Genomic DNA, 15,117 nt, shown 5'->3' on the forward strand with positions numbered 1-15,117 from the left:
AATAAAAAGAAAGGTGCAGATTTGGGAGAGTGGAAAGGAACTGGGAGGATATGAGAGAGGGGGCCCATCATGAGAATATATCACATGAAAATAACTCTACTATCAATTTCAAGAAAAAAGAAAAATGAATTATATCCACTTAGATTTCTGCTGTGTGTCCCAGCATACTATGAGCAGCTACATCAACTGACCTCTAAACACTTAATAAGGATAAACACTTAATAAGGAAATCTCGATTACTGCCATCCTACAGTGGTAGACCATGAGGTCACAGTGAGAAAAACACATTAAACAACTGAAAGAAAGGATCTGTTTAAGATCATGGTTGTCCACGACATAGCAGACAGGGAGCAGAGGTAACCTGTGGCTTTCCCTCCTTTCCCCCTTTATTCCATTCTGATTTTCAACTGTCCTTTCACGTGGCCTTCCAGGACAATGGCATCAGCCTTCAGTCAATCCTCTCTGGAAATATCCTTAAATGCACACTCAAAGGTTATGTTCTAGTTTCTAGGGGTCTTCTTCAATTCTAGCCAGATGACAACCAAGAATAAGCATCAAGCTACCAGACAATCTCCCACTTCAAAGTGGGAGGTTTTCCATTTTCTTAATACAGGTTAATGCAACAAAAACTAATAAAGAAGAAAATGAAAGGAAAAAAAATAAACTAAACAGATAAGAGCTCACAGTCCATTCCAAAATAAGTCAGTTTTAGTTTTCTAAAATAAAAAAATATTAAAATATATTTTATACTTTCTAAGATATTTTTAAAATTTGAATTTTATATAGTGGATATCTTCTGATTTAGTACTTTTATAGAATAGTCTTGAAGAAAAAAATTATTTAAATTTGACTGGCTACTGGATTTCAAAACAGTGAGTTTACATTTACTTGTATCTGTCTGTCTCTATACAGTAAGAAGAAATGACAGAAAAAGCCGCTTTACTAACGAATACTTCTGCTTCAGCTTCTACTGCAGACACCACAGTACATGAGCTGGCATAAAGTCCAGAAATTTGAAATATAAATGGCAAACAGCAGAAAAATAAGCACAAGTGAATAATAAAAAAATATGAAAATGTATTAAATTCAAACTGGGGCTCCAAATAATACCTTATATTCTCCTTGAGAACAAAAAGATGAAACTTTGATTCCTCAGCCTAATTCCAAACTCTGGAGTTCATTATAAAAGAAGGAAACCTGGAAGTCCCCTAACACCACAAACAGAGGTCTAAATACCTAAGTGAAAATTTAAATTATTGTGATTATTAAATTGAGCTCTGAGTACAAAAAACAATTTTCCTTATAGCTATCTGGCAAAAGTAGATTACTTTCTATTCAACTATATCCAGGATAGAAATGCATTTAAAGTAAAATTTTAATATGTTACTTAATTCACAAATTACCTGTTGCTGTTTTCTCTCGAAATTCTTCAAGTTTTGTCAAAGTTGCTGTAGTGAGTTGGGCTAGACGGACATCTTTCGGAGGTCTGAAGAACTCCACTATACTATTGACTGTCCTCTGTTGAAACAAACACCACTATCATGAAGCCCAACTCAAAGTGAACGCAAACACACTGAAACTCAGGAATGTAGAAAGTGCTTACTGCATCATATATCATCTCTAAAGGCTCAGCCTCTATGGTGCACCTCTGAGAAACTGTTTCATCTAAAGGATTTATCTCAAATGTAATCCGGAAGAGTGACATATCATCCAATGAAGACAGTAGGTGGGGTTTTTTAAAATCATCTGGCAAGCCAGTAATATGAAATGAATCAATTTTGGTTTCAAATCTGTATAAAAGAACAAAAATTAGGAGTCAATATCATTTTAAAGTTTGTCAACTTATAAAACTATAAAACACAGTAAAGACTTTTTATATTTCCTATAACTCAGTTCACATAAAAGAAAATATTTAATTCCTATGAATTTTAGTAATTATTTGATTAAAAGTCATATTCATCCTAAATTTTATATTAAAGAACTATGATAGCTGATATTTAATATCTTTACTTGAAAGAGGCACACACGCTAAATTTAAAGAGGTAACGTTATAAAATGCTTTTAGAAATATTTAAGATATCCATTCTTCCTTTGTTTAAGGAAAATTTCACGGATATATCAAAATGCAAACACAATAAACTAAGTCTAGTAAACCAAAGCAGGTCAAAATTTAAAATATTTTTGGTACAAGGGAGATGATAAAAAGAAAGAAATATACTGAATAGAAAAAAGTGGAAATATTTTACCTGTGAGGGTAAGGGTATAGCTGGGCTGTTAAAGCACCTGCCTAGGATGTGAAGTGTCTTGGGTTCAATCCTTACAACCCAAAACTCACATAAATCATTGTGGGGGGGGAGCTATAGTTTAGTTTTAATACACTTACCTAGCATAAACATAGCCCTGAATTTGATCCCCATCAGAGAGAATATAAAATATATATATATATATATATGAAGAACACATACAAACCTGTTAACTCAAAATAAGACATACAATTAAAAGGAAGAGGAAGCTTAAAAGTCATTTCTCTAAATAATATATGGACATAAACATAAAATGGTCAATAAACAAAGTAAAATGTTTAAAACTATTAACCATCAACAACATAGAAATTAAACCCACGCTGAGGTAGCACTTTTTACTAAGCTTCCATAATCAGAAGAACAGATAATACTGGTGGGCATATAGAGAAAATGGAAATTTCTTTCACTATACTACCGATGTAAAATAGGCCTGCTTTGGGAAATTATCTGGTACTTCCTCCTGAGTTAAACATTAACAGATGCAATATAAGGCAGTAAGTCTATTCCTAGATATACCCAAATTAAAACCTATACACAGAAAAAACTTTGTCCAAGTTCAGATCTGTATTCATTGTAGTCAAATGATAGAAGCAATTCAATTATCTGTCCATTAGATAACAGACACACAAAATATGGCACAGCTATATAACAGAATGCAGGGAATAAAAAATTACTACAAGTTCATTCTACATGAAAAGACCCTTAAAGGCATCATGCTAAGTTAAAAGAGGGGAATTGTAAAGGTCACATGATAGATAATTTCATATAAAATGTCCAAAATAATACTAATTCTCCGTGCCTCTGTGTCTCTCTGTCTCTCTGTGTCTCTGTCTCTCTCTGTGTCTCTGTCTCTGTCTCTGTCTCTGTCTCTCTCTCTCTCCCTCTGTGTGTGTCTCTCTCTGTGTCTGTGTCTGTGTCTGTGTGTCTGTCTGTCTGAGCTTGTGTTGTATACATGGGTATGCAGGTATGTGAAGAACCTGCATACAAAAAGCAGAGGACAACAGACATCCCCCTCCATCATTCTCTGCCATACTCCTTTAAGACAGGGTTGTTTGATGAACAGAAGCTTACTATTTAGGCTATGCTGTCTAGCAGGTGTACTTCTAGGATCTACCTGTCTCCAAGTTACAGGGCACACATTCATATCAATATCTGTTGTTGTTGTTGTTGTTGTTGTTGTTGTTGTTGTTGTTGTTGTTGTTGTGAGGAGGTTTAGTTGGTTGGTTGGGTTTTTTGTGAGTGAAGAGGAACAGAAGGTCCTTAGGTCCTTGTGGATACATATCAAAACCTCTTACGCACTAAGCTATCTCCTCAACCCCAGAAAAGACAATTTTTCAAAAAATAGAAAACATGGTAGTTGTCAGAGGTAGGCGAAGAGTGCATTGGGAAGGGACTGCTAGTAAAACAGTTTCTTCATGGTATGTTATGATGTCTGAGACTATATAGAGGGATGTTGGCTATACAACCTTGTACATTTTAAATGTAAAAATATATATGAATATAGTTGCAAAAACCCAATGAATTATATAGATAAACTGCAGGTATATGAACTGATTCTCCCTAAACTATTTCTTAAAACAAAGGTTAAACTACAGTAAGCATGTTGGTACACACCTATAATCTATAAACTAAGATGTTTGAGGCAGGAGAATATTAAATTTAAAGGCAGTCAGGGATTAATAGTGAATGTGATGCCACAGCACATGTCGGTGACAATGTGGAGAAAGAGAAACACTCCTCCATTGCTGGTGGGATTACAAACTGGTACAACCACTCTGGAAATCAATCTGGAGATTCCTCGGAAAATTGGAATTAGATCTACCTAAAGACCCAGCTATACCACTCTTGAACATATACCCAAAAGATGTCTCACCAAGGGCACATGTTCCACTATGTTCATATTGGTCTTATCTGTTAATAGCCAGAAGCTGAAAACAACCAGGATGTCCCACAACAGAAGAATGGATACAGAAAATGTGATTCATTTACACAATGGAATACTACTCAGCTATTAAGAACAAGGATATCGGGCTGGGGATTTAGCTCAGCGGTAGAGCGCTTGCCTAGGAAGCGCAAGGCCCTGGGTTCGGTCCCCAGCTCCGGAAAAAAAGAACCAAAAAAAAAAAAAAAAATGCAAGAACAAGGATATCCTGAATTTTGCAGGCAAATGGTGGAATTAGAAAATATCATCTTAAGTGGCTATTAGCCCAAATGCTTGAATTACCCTAGATCCCTAGAACAAACAAAACTCAAGACAGATGATCAAAATGTGAATGCTTCACTCCTTCTTTAAATGAGGAAAAAGAATACCCTTGGCAGGGAAGGGAGAGGCAAAGATTAAAACAGAGACTGAAGGAACACCCATTCAGAGCCTGCCCCACATGTGGCCCATACATATACAGCCACCCAATTAGACAAGATGGATGAAGCAAAGAAGTGCAGACCGACAGGAGCCGGATGTAGATTGCTCCTGAGAGACACAGCCAGAATACAGCAAATACAGAGGCGAATGCCAGCAGCAAACCACTGAACTGAGAATAGGTCCCCCGTTGAAGAAATCAGAGAAAGAACTGGAAGAGCTTGAAGGTGCTCGAGACCCCAAAAGTACAACAATGTCAAGCAACCAGAGCTTCCAGGGACTAAGCCACTACCTAAAGACTATACATGGACTGACCCTGGACTCTGACCTCATAGGTAGCAATGAATATCCTAGTAAGAGCACCAGTGGAAGGGGAAGCCCTGGGTCCTGCTAAGACTGAACCCCCAGTGAACTAGACTATGGGGGGAGGGCGGCAATGGGGGGAGGGTTGGGAGGGGAACACCCATAAGGAAGGGGAGGGGGGAGGGGGATGTTTGTCCGGAAACTGGGAAAGGGAATAACACTTGAAATGTATATAAGAAATACTCAAGTTAATAAAAAAAAAAAAAAAAGAGACCGCCTTTAGACTCAGAGGAAACTTCAGATTTGTAACGGTGTTGACATTACTGGAAATATAGAACTTCTGTAGCTCGCCTGAATGTCTGTTTCAGTAAGAGATAGTCATGAGTCTTTGGGGGCTAAGGGAAGAATGTGATGGTTTGGATATTCAAGGAGTCCTCCAGATTCTTGTATCCTAATATAGTCCTGAATTTGTAACCCTGTGGACCTCTAAAGATCTAACTTCACTCTCCATGTGCCTCGGGTTTTCTCCTTTATGTATACCACTGCAGTGTGACCAGCCCCTAATGTTCACACCACCATATACTGAGATGGTATGACTGTCATCCTTTCTCCACTGTGGTGGATGGTTTCCCTTTAAAGAGTGACACATATAAAGAGCTCCTTTCTCAACCTGATTTTATCAAGTACTTGGTTAGCACTCAGATATCTGAGCTCAGATATCTTATAATACTAAGAAAATTAATCCAGGAATCTGTAGCAAAAACATTGCAAGCTTTTACGTCCTTGGAAATTAAGCTGCAAGCTGATACACGTTATTAGTAGAGGACAGTGATGAGAAAGTTAGAAGCTATTTTTGTTTAAAGTAAAAACATCACATTAAGATTTTTTTTTAAAAAAAGTCAACAGGGGAAATCTCTCCATTAGTATCTATATCCGGCAAAAAATTGCTCATAATAGCTACCTAAACTCCTCCTTCGAGAAACCTTAAAATGTAACTGAATAAAACTCAAAGCAAGCAAACCAAAGGAGGGAGATCTTAAGGAAGGGAAGAGTATGTAAAACTGAAAAGGCAAGCAGATATCAGTAGACAAACATCGTGCTTTAAGGGACCAGCTAGAGGAAAAAGCTCCTAAGCCAAAGGAAAAAGAAAGGGGTGAGGCAGAGAAGGAGAGGCCACGAAAAGGAAGATATAACTATATGGGTCAGTAACTCAACCACTCAAATACAACAGACAATGTCTTAAAGGTATGCTACCAAAGTGCGCTAAGGAAGAAACACTGTTAAGTAGCTATAAACCTTGTGAAGAAAATGGATTCGTAGCTGAAACTTAACAAGAAAAACACAAGGAGCAGAAGGATGTAGTGGCAGAGTCTATCTAAATTGTGTAACGATGTAAACTCTAGACAAAAACTTCAGAAAGGAGCACACCCTGACTTTGTTTCTAAGGCCAGACCCATTGTGACCATAAACTGCACGAGGGACTAAATAACCGTCCCAGACCCTTCACGCTTAACACATAGACAAGATTCCTCAAGATACTTGACAAATTGGATCCAACAAACTACAAACACCAGGAAAGGGGGGGGGGGAATGGAAATACAGAATTACTTCATCATTAGCAAGCTAAGGTATGCAAGGGGAAAGGGGATGACATTTGAAATGTAAATACATAAAATATCCAACAAAAATAAAGTTGGAGCAGACTTAAAAAAAAAAAAAGAAAATATCATCTTAAGTGAGGTATCTCAGACCCAAAAGGACATGCATGGTATGTTCCCACTAATAAGTGGATATAAGCCAAAAAAGTATAGAATACCCAAGACACAATACACAGAACTCAAGAAGGTTAACAAGGCAAAGAGCCCAAGTGAGGATGCTTCAATTCCACTTGGGAGGGACAAGAAAGCAATCACAGGAAACAAAGGGAGGGAGGGACCTAGGTAGGAGAGAGGAACAGGGAGCAGAAAATAGGAAAATAATCAGGTATTGGGGGTAGTGAAGGGAAACAGGAGAGAAGCACTGAGGGCCAGCAGAAAGAATGAAAATAAGCGACCTCAAGGGGTAAGAGATGGGGACCCTGTAAAATGCCCGGGAGACCTGGGAGGTGACAAACTCTCAGGACTCAAAGGGAGGGACCTTAGATGAAATGCCCTAGAGTGGGGAGAAGGAACTTGTAGAGCCCACCTCCAGTAGAAAGTCCCATCAAGTGGAGGGATGAAGTTTCTTCCCAGTCAAAAACTCTAACCCAGAATTGTTCCTGTAAAAGAGCTGCAAGGACAAAAATAGAGAAGAGCCTGAGGGAAAGGAGGTCCAGTGAGAGGCCCAACTTAGGATCCATCTCAAGGGGAAGTTCCAAGGCCTGACACTATTATTGATGCTATGGTGTGCTTACAGACAGAAGCCTAGCATGGCTACCCTCTGAGAGGCCCAGACAGATGCAGATACTTACATCCAACCACTGGACTGAAGTCAGGAACCCCTGTGGTTGAATTAGGGAAAGGCTGGAAGCAGCTGAGGAGGAGGCGTCTCCACAGGAAGACCAGCAGTCTCTACTAACTGAGTCCCTGAAGAATGCATGTGTTGATATGACCCAGCCATGCCATTGGGCTTAGCAACAGCTGCTCAGGAACATGGCAAAAGTGACTGCCCTCTACCCTGAGGATACGGGGAAATTGAGGCTCATAGGGGTAGGAGAGCCTCTGTCTCCTCCATGTTCTGATGCTAAAAGTATATCTATGATCTCCCCCCACATTTGTAGCCTACAGAGACTGCTACTAATGAGCTAAACCTGCCTCCTTAGTCTGCTGCATGGTACCCTGGCCTCTCTGATCAAACATGTACAATAAATGCACTGGGCTTCTGGGGTTATGCAGTTTCTTCACCACAGAGCACAGCTCTCCCAGTCCCATCCTGTCTCTCTGTCTGCCTGCTTAAATGTCTGTCTGTCTTTTCTTCATTCCCTCACCACTCAAGTCAGTCTGGACCTGGAGCTGTGCTGATGTGGCAGCATTTGCTGTTTCTTTCTGCATGGTGCAATACTTCTTTTTAAATTGTCTTAGTGTTCTTCTATGCTTTATCAACACGTTACTTTCTACTGAATATAATACATTAATAATTCAAAAAAATTCCATTACAGTACAGGGGAAAGTCTAGGCACCTAAACACACAAAAGAGTGCAATAAGTCACAAGTCACAGCATTTAAGTCTACAATGTCTGAAAGCTATACTTTTTAAGGCAGAAATGAAACACTGTCCACCTTGGTACTTTTTTAAGACAATGTCTCTCATTGGCACCTAGGGCTCACCAATTCAACTGGACTGGCTGGACAGTGCGCTTCAAGGATCTCCCTTTGTCTACTGCCCCGCTCTAAGATTACAGGCTGCTGCTTCCTCCCACACCCAGCTTTTGACAAGGGCTCTGGGAATCAAACTTAGGTCCTCATGCTTGCGTAGCAGGTACTTTGCCGATGAGGCTATTTCCCAGCACTCCCTACCATACTTCATTGTTGTTGTTCCATATTTCATTGCTGCTGTTGTGTCTTTAAAGAAAATTACTGACAGTGTAAGAACTCTATTACTGAAAGTAGAGTCTTATCCTATTCAAAATGTCCCAAAGCTAACCTATAATTAAAATTTTCATGTGGTTAAAATGATGCTTCAAAAATCTAAGTGCCCCAACAAATCAAGGCAATTTTTTCTGTTTAAACACCAAAACCATATTCAACAACCGAGGATGCTCATGGCACAACATAGAGAGATAAGCTAAATGAAGACAAGGATGAGACCCCACTTCCAGCCTCTCAGTCTTTGACTAAATTCCAGTCACTAAAAAGAACATGACATAATTGTGTTATCCAAAGAAACACTGTGTCACCTGTCAACTGATCCAAACTAGAAAATGGGCCTCCTCATGACATAGGCTGACAAAAAAAAGAAAAGATATAGACTGAGTACGTACCTTACGTAAAATTCTTAGAACCAAATTCCAGATTTGGGGAAAATCTTTTAATACTTGCATATAGATGATGTGATCTCTTTGAGATTGGACCTAGGTCTACGCATGGAATTTTATACTTTATACGTGCATAACATTTATAGTCTAAAGGTAAGTTTATACAATATTTTTAGTGTGCCTGTGATTTTACACCACACCAAATCAAATGTGGGATTATCCTGTCAACAGTCAAAATGTTTGAAAATTCTAAATTTCATTTTCATATTAGTGCTACTTAACCTATAAAGAAAATAAATTTGTACTTACTTTAGGGCTTGTGCTCCTGGTCTTTGCACAATCGAAGTACTAAGTCCTTCCACTACAACATTTAACAGCTCCGGCTTTTGGCGATTTTCTCTTAGAACAATAGACATACTTTTCAAGTGAACAAAAAACTTCAAGGCTTCAAACTAGAGAATATTTAGAATAAAACAGGGTTGGGGATGGGGAGAGGATATGTGTATAAACAAAACAATCTTATTTGGGTAGCTACTGTGTTTTCAAAACCAAAAGCAATCTTTCATCTACCAAAACAATCACTACAATAACAATTTGTCCATAGTTTGGAAATTAAGATAAATGCTATATTTATAAAACACCAAAAAGATCACAGAAAAAGTTAGCAACATATAATCTCTGGAATAATTAGAGCAGGCACATCTAACATAAAAGATATAAAGCAAGAAAAATGTCTTACTGTTTTTGGCAAGGTTGGATCAACTGCTGTTTCACTATAACCAATTGCTTCATAAAGTAATGCTTTTTCTTCAGGTGTCAACATTTCTGCAAGAACTAAAATCATAAATAAGTGCTTTATGGTCTTACTGCTAACAATATAAAACAAACATAATTTACCTAGCTTCATAAATATATTTTAGATGTTTTATTTTAATGTGTGTGTGTGTGTGTGTGTGTGTGTGTGTGTGTGTGTGTGTGTGTGTTCACCACAGAGTGTGTGTGAAGGTCAGGGAACAACTTTAAGGAGTTGACTCTCTCCTATTGTGTGGGATATAAGGATCAAAGTCAGATCACCAAACTTGGAAACAAACACAATAACTGCTCAGACATCTTGCCAGCCCACAAATTTTATTTTTATTTTAATATCTTTTATAAGTAATTCTTATATATTTGTGTTAGCAATGTTAAAAATGATTCTGAAGTTTCTAATCAAAACTTTGGCAAAATAATTTCTTCAATGTCTGTTTTAAGCAAGAACTTACTGGCACTGTGCTAAACAATACTAAGTAGTTTATATACTTTCTTAATTCTCTCGCAATTTATAGATGGGTAAAATACAATTAGTACTCTTAACTTAATCATGCTGCTAACAAGTGATAAAGTCAAGATGTATCATATAGCTAAGTCCCTAACACTGCAAAGCTATGATCTTCATTACTTGAGTAAAAATCATGTTGTCTGTAATCCCAGAAAGACAAGGTGATTAGGCTCAGCTGCAGCAATAAAGACCTCACAGCAAAAACCAAAAACCTGTTTACTTAAAATGGTTAAGGAGTTGAGACAGCAACTCAGGGGTACAGTGCATGCCAGAGTATAAGCAAGGCCCTGGGCTTACTCCACAGCGAGTGTCCCAAAAAGAGGGAGGAAAAAAACCTTCCCAAGAAGCAACTTCTAGAAAGCTTTGTAGAGTTTAGAGCACTGTAATTTGTATTTACCAATTACTCCACGACATGTGCTGCACTGCGTGCACCCAGTGTACAGCTCTACTGCAGCATCAGAAGGGATGGTTCAATTATTTTATTGAACAGATATTTGAAGATAATAGTAATTTTATAATTAGGAATTTATCATTATGAATACATATTTACATATCTGTTTTATAGAAAATTTTTTGAAAAACTTTATGTCAACACTTGATTAACTATACTCATGTAAAATGAAAAGAACATACTTCCAGGTTTAACATCTTGTTGTTGATTAGCATTTGACTCTGACCAAGACCACATCCAGCTAAACCATCCTGCATTATCTTCTGGATCTTTTAATCCTTCTTTGTAAATCTTGTATCCAGCTTTCTTTACCTAAAATAAGAAAATTTTCCAATAGATAAGAAATCATCCTTGCTTTAGCATTAAAAAGAAATGGAAGCAGGATATTTCCAAGATAAATCTATTTTTGAGTTGGATAAATGTAAATAAATGTATATCCTAACAATATAATACAGTAGCTGTAACATTTACCAAACAAGGCTTTGGAATAACAAGATACAGAAACTGCAGGCAGGTGGAATTAGCTTTGCATCTAAATATGAACTCTGTAGTTTTATAAGCCCAATTACATACAAGCAATTTTTGTCTTATTTTACCAAGTGTTACAAAAACTTATAGAACATTTTCTTAACACACAAAAAGCACATCTGAGCTCTTCAGAAAACAGTGTTTTGCACAATAATAATGCTATTACATTAACTGTCATATCAATATATTTGATTTATTTTTATTAACTTAATAATAATCTGAATTACCTCAACTTCTGCCTGTTGTCTAGCTATGGTTATATTAAAAACATCCAAGGTTTTCTCCAACTCCTGAAAATAAAGGGAAAAATGTGTTAACTGTATGTTAAATTTACATATTCAACCTTAGAATATAAGTTATTACAATAAGGAAAGACGATGGGAAACAGAAAACCAAAAACCATCAGTATGTTATCTCTTACATTCTGGGATGCAAGAATTACTAATATAAACATACACTGGTACATACATGTAATAGGAGCTTGGAAATTAAAAGGGAGTAACTTATGAACAGAGATCTTATGGCATGATCACAGAGTTACAATCTTCACAAATACAGATAGAAATTCATTCAAAAAGGTACATGCATGCACTGTGTAAAATGTCCCTCACTGTGGTTTTAATTTCAAATAAAGGTAAACATATCAAAACTATTAACTAATAATGTAATAAATCCTTCATCTTATATGCATAGTTTATGACATTATTAAGATATTTCAAGTAGGTATATGTGTACTTGAAATCTGTTTTAAAAAAACTACCTATAACTCTTTTGCTTTTCCAAGTTGTTACAGCTATGGACACAAACTGAGACAAACTACATTCCTATCACATCTGTGCCCTCCCATGATTACTTCCAAGTTTCAGATTCAAACTTTCTCCTCTACAACAAGCAACTATGGCTTACTTTTCCTCTAGCAAACAACATAACACAGAATTGTGCTATCCAGTATACTTAGAGGATTCTGGTTAAGGCCATAGCTAAGGAAATATGAAAAACACCTACAAGGCCTCTCAACCAAAAGAATTCCTCATTGCTCCTTATTTTCAGAGAGTTATCTATGTTAAAACTGAAAGAAAATGTAAAAATTCAATCTCTGTCAAATTTTCCAGTTTAAATCCATCGAGACTCATAATGGCTACACCTCTTTCAAGAAACAAGCTCCCCCAGGTCCATCCAAACTATACTTTGTCTTAAAGAAAAAGATCCTTATATAAAAAGGTTCTTACTAAGGCTCAAAGTCAAGAGTAATAAAAAGTATTATATAATTTAAGACAGTAAATTAAACATGCTGCTGACAAAGCTACAGGTACCACAAAATTAAGATACACATTACTGTATAGGTAGACAATAAAGACTTTCATGTAAGCATGAAAGACTAAGGTGGAAGTGAGAGAGAGAACAGGCAGGTGGAGCAGAACAGGAATACACAAGCACAGAGATAAGGAGGGGCTTGCACATACAGAGGAAACCCTACTTAAGCACAGTCAGACAATAGCAGAAAGGTCTTCTGGATACCAACAGAGATTAAAAGTGATAGAGTAATTGCTTCTGAGGCAAAAAATATAAAATGAAGAATCACACTATGATGTATATGAATCCAAAATTTTTTTACCTGAAAATAATTTAAATTTCAAAAGATCACTGGATTCGCCAGGCCTTTCATTCTATGACTAAAGCAATAAGTAAAAGTACAAAAATATCCAAATAAGAGAGACAGCATGGTCAGTAAAAAGCAGACTCTGTAATTAAGAAGTAGCAGTCACTAAAACCTGGGCAGAAGGAGCACGGAGGTGGCCCAGCAGCTGAGCCTGACTGTCTGAGCTTGGTCCCTTGATTCACTTGGTAGGAGGGAAAACAGACAAGTTGCCTCTGCCATGCACCACAGTGAACATGCACATTCAAACACAATAAATGTTGAAAAAACAGAAAGAAACAAAGACAGACAGATGACAGACTAAGGAGAAATTACACACAGTAAAATATTCGATGATTGTTTTAAAATGCTAACCTCCAAAGACATGAGAATTTCAGGAGATGGCTTCTTATTTGTTAACTTTTTCTTATAAAATTCTCTGTATTGTTTCATTTTGTATCTATGGTTTTTAATATGTTCCCATGACCACATCCGTAAACTGGGACAAACATTTACTTCAAGAATACCATGTATAGCATAAGCCCACCTAGTTAAAAAGAGAGAGAGAGAGATGCCATACTTACACACAAATCAACATTACCAAAACAACTTAATTTGTTTTCTCCAACATGAATAACAACTACAGTAAGGAGACTATGAAAACAGTGCACTATCTAAACAGTCTATTTATGGTAACATTCCACTGATTATTATTTCTAACAACATAAAAATGACAGACAAAACATTCAATTTTGTTAAAAAAAGAAAAACCTGTTTAAGAAGACAAAAGGGGAAAATTTGTCTATAATTATAGAAAAAGTTATCTAAAAGAGGGACTAAAAGTTCTAGAAATTGAACTATAACTTAAAATAAGATTTTAAAATTTTTAAAATGAAATTACACAGAGAAAACTCCCAGAACCATCTCAGGTACTAAAGTTCAAGCTGAGTTAATACGGGTCTAAAGTATCAAATAGGGGAAGCCTGGAGGGAAAAAAAGGAATTGGGAGGGGGAAACGCTGTACTGATCTTTCTATAGTACATGAAAGTATAGTACTTTAAGATTTCTAGTTGTAACCAATGGCTTATGCTCTAAGATCAAGAATCGACAAATGAGATCTCATAAAACTGCAAAGCTTCTGTAATGGAAAGGACACTGTGGTTAAGACAAAACGGCAACCAATACATTGGGAAAAGATCTTTACCAATCCTACAACAGATAGAGGCCTTATATCCAAAATATACAAAGAACTCAAGAAGTTAGACCGCAGGGAGACAAATAACCCTATTAAAAAATGGGGTTCAGAGCTAAACAAAGAATTCACAGCTGAGGAATGCCGAATGGCTGAGAAACACCTAAAGAAATGTTCAACATCTTTAGTCATAAGGGAAATGCAAATCAAAACAACCCTGAGATTTCACCTCACACCAGTGAGAATGGCTAAGATCAAAAACTCAGGTGACAGCAGATGCTGGAGAGGATGTGGAGAAAGAGGTACACTCCTCCATTGTTGGTGGGGTTGCAGACTGATACAACCATTCTGGAAATCAGTCTAGAGGTTCCTCAGAAAATTGGACATTGAACTGCCTGAGGATTCAGCTATACCTCTCTTGGGCATATACCCAAAAGATGCCCCAACATATAACAAAGACACATGCTCCACTATGTTCATAGCAGCCTTATTTATAGTAGCCAGAAGCTGGAAAGAACCCAGATGCCCTTCAACAGAGGAATGGATACAGAAAATGTGGTACATCTACACAATGGAATATTACTCAGCTATCAAAAACAATGACTTTATGAAATTCGTAGGCAAAAGGATGGAACTGGAAAACATCATCCTGAGTGAGCTAACCCAATCACAGAAAGACATACATGGTATGCACTCACTGATAAGTGGCTATTAGCCCAAATGCTTGAATTACCCTAGATGCCTAGAACAAATGAAACTCAAGACAGATGATCAAAATGTGAATGCTTCACTCCTTCTGTAAAAGGGGAACAAGAATACCCTTGGCAGGGAATAGAGAGGCAAAGATTAAAACAGAGACTGAAGGAACACCCATTCAGAGCCTGCCCCACATGTGGCCCATACATATACAGCCACCCAATTAGACAAGATGGATGAAGCAAAGAAGTGCAGGCCGACAGGAGCCGGATGTAGATCTCTCCTGAGAGACACAGCCAGAATACAGCAAATACAGAGGTGAATGCCAGCAGCAAACCACTGAACTGAGAATAGGACCCCCGTTGAAGGAATCAGAGAA

At 37.3% G+C, this 15,117-nt stretch overlaps 1 protein-coding gene across 6 annotated transcripts in view; it reads right to left on the minus strand.

The window, feature by feature from the left end:
- Vps13a (vacuolar protein sorting 13 homolog A) overlaps positions 1–15,117 on the minus strand; it is a 226,717-nt gene that overhangs the window by 160,370 nt on the left and 51,230 nt on the right. For 5 of the 6 annotated variants that reach the window (NM_001100975.2, XM_039079911.2, XM_039079914.2 and 2 more), the window contains exons 13-19: positions 13,226–13,397; positions 11,442–11,504; positions 10,869–10,998; positions 9,657–9,751; positions 9,227–9,369; positions 1,604–1,790; positions 1,404–1,518 (exon numbers count right to left, since the gene is read on the minus strand). In NM_001100975.2, the coding sequence (NP_001094445.2) occupies positions 1,404–1,518; positions 1,604–1,790; positions 9,227–9,369; positions 9,657–9,751; positions 10,869–10,998; positions 11,442–11,504; positions 13,226–13,397 (905 nt within the window). Of the gene's footprint in view, positions 1–1,403; positions 1,519–1,603; positions 1,791–9,226; positions 9,370–9,656; positions 9,752–10,868; positions 10,999–11,441; positions 11,505–13,225; positions 13,398–15,117 lie in introns of those variants that run through there. The other variant, XM_039079915.2, reaches the window with a different exon arrangement.

This window comes from Rattus norvegicus, chromosome 1 (assembly GCF_036323735.1).
Source record: "Rattus norvegicus strain BN/NHsdMcwi chromosome 1, GRCr8, whole genome shotgun sequence".
Classification (NCBI taxonomy): Eukaryota; Metazoa; Chordata; class Mammalia; order Rodentia; family Muridae; genus Rattus; species Rattus norvegicus.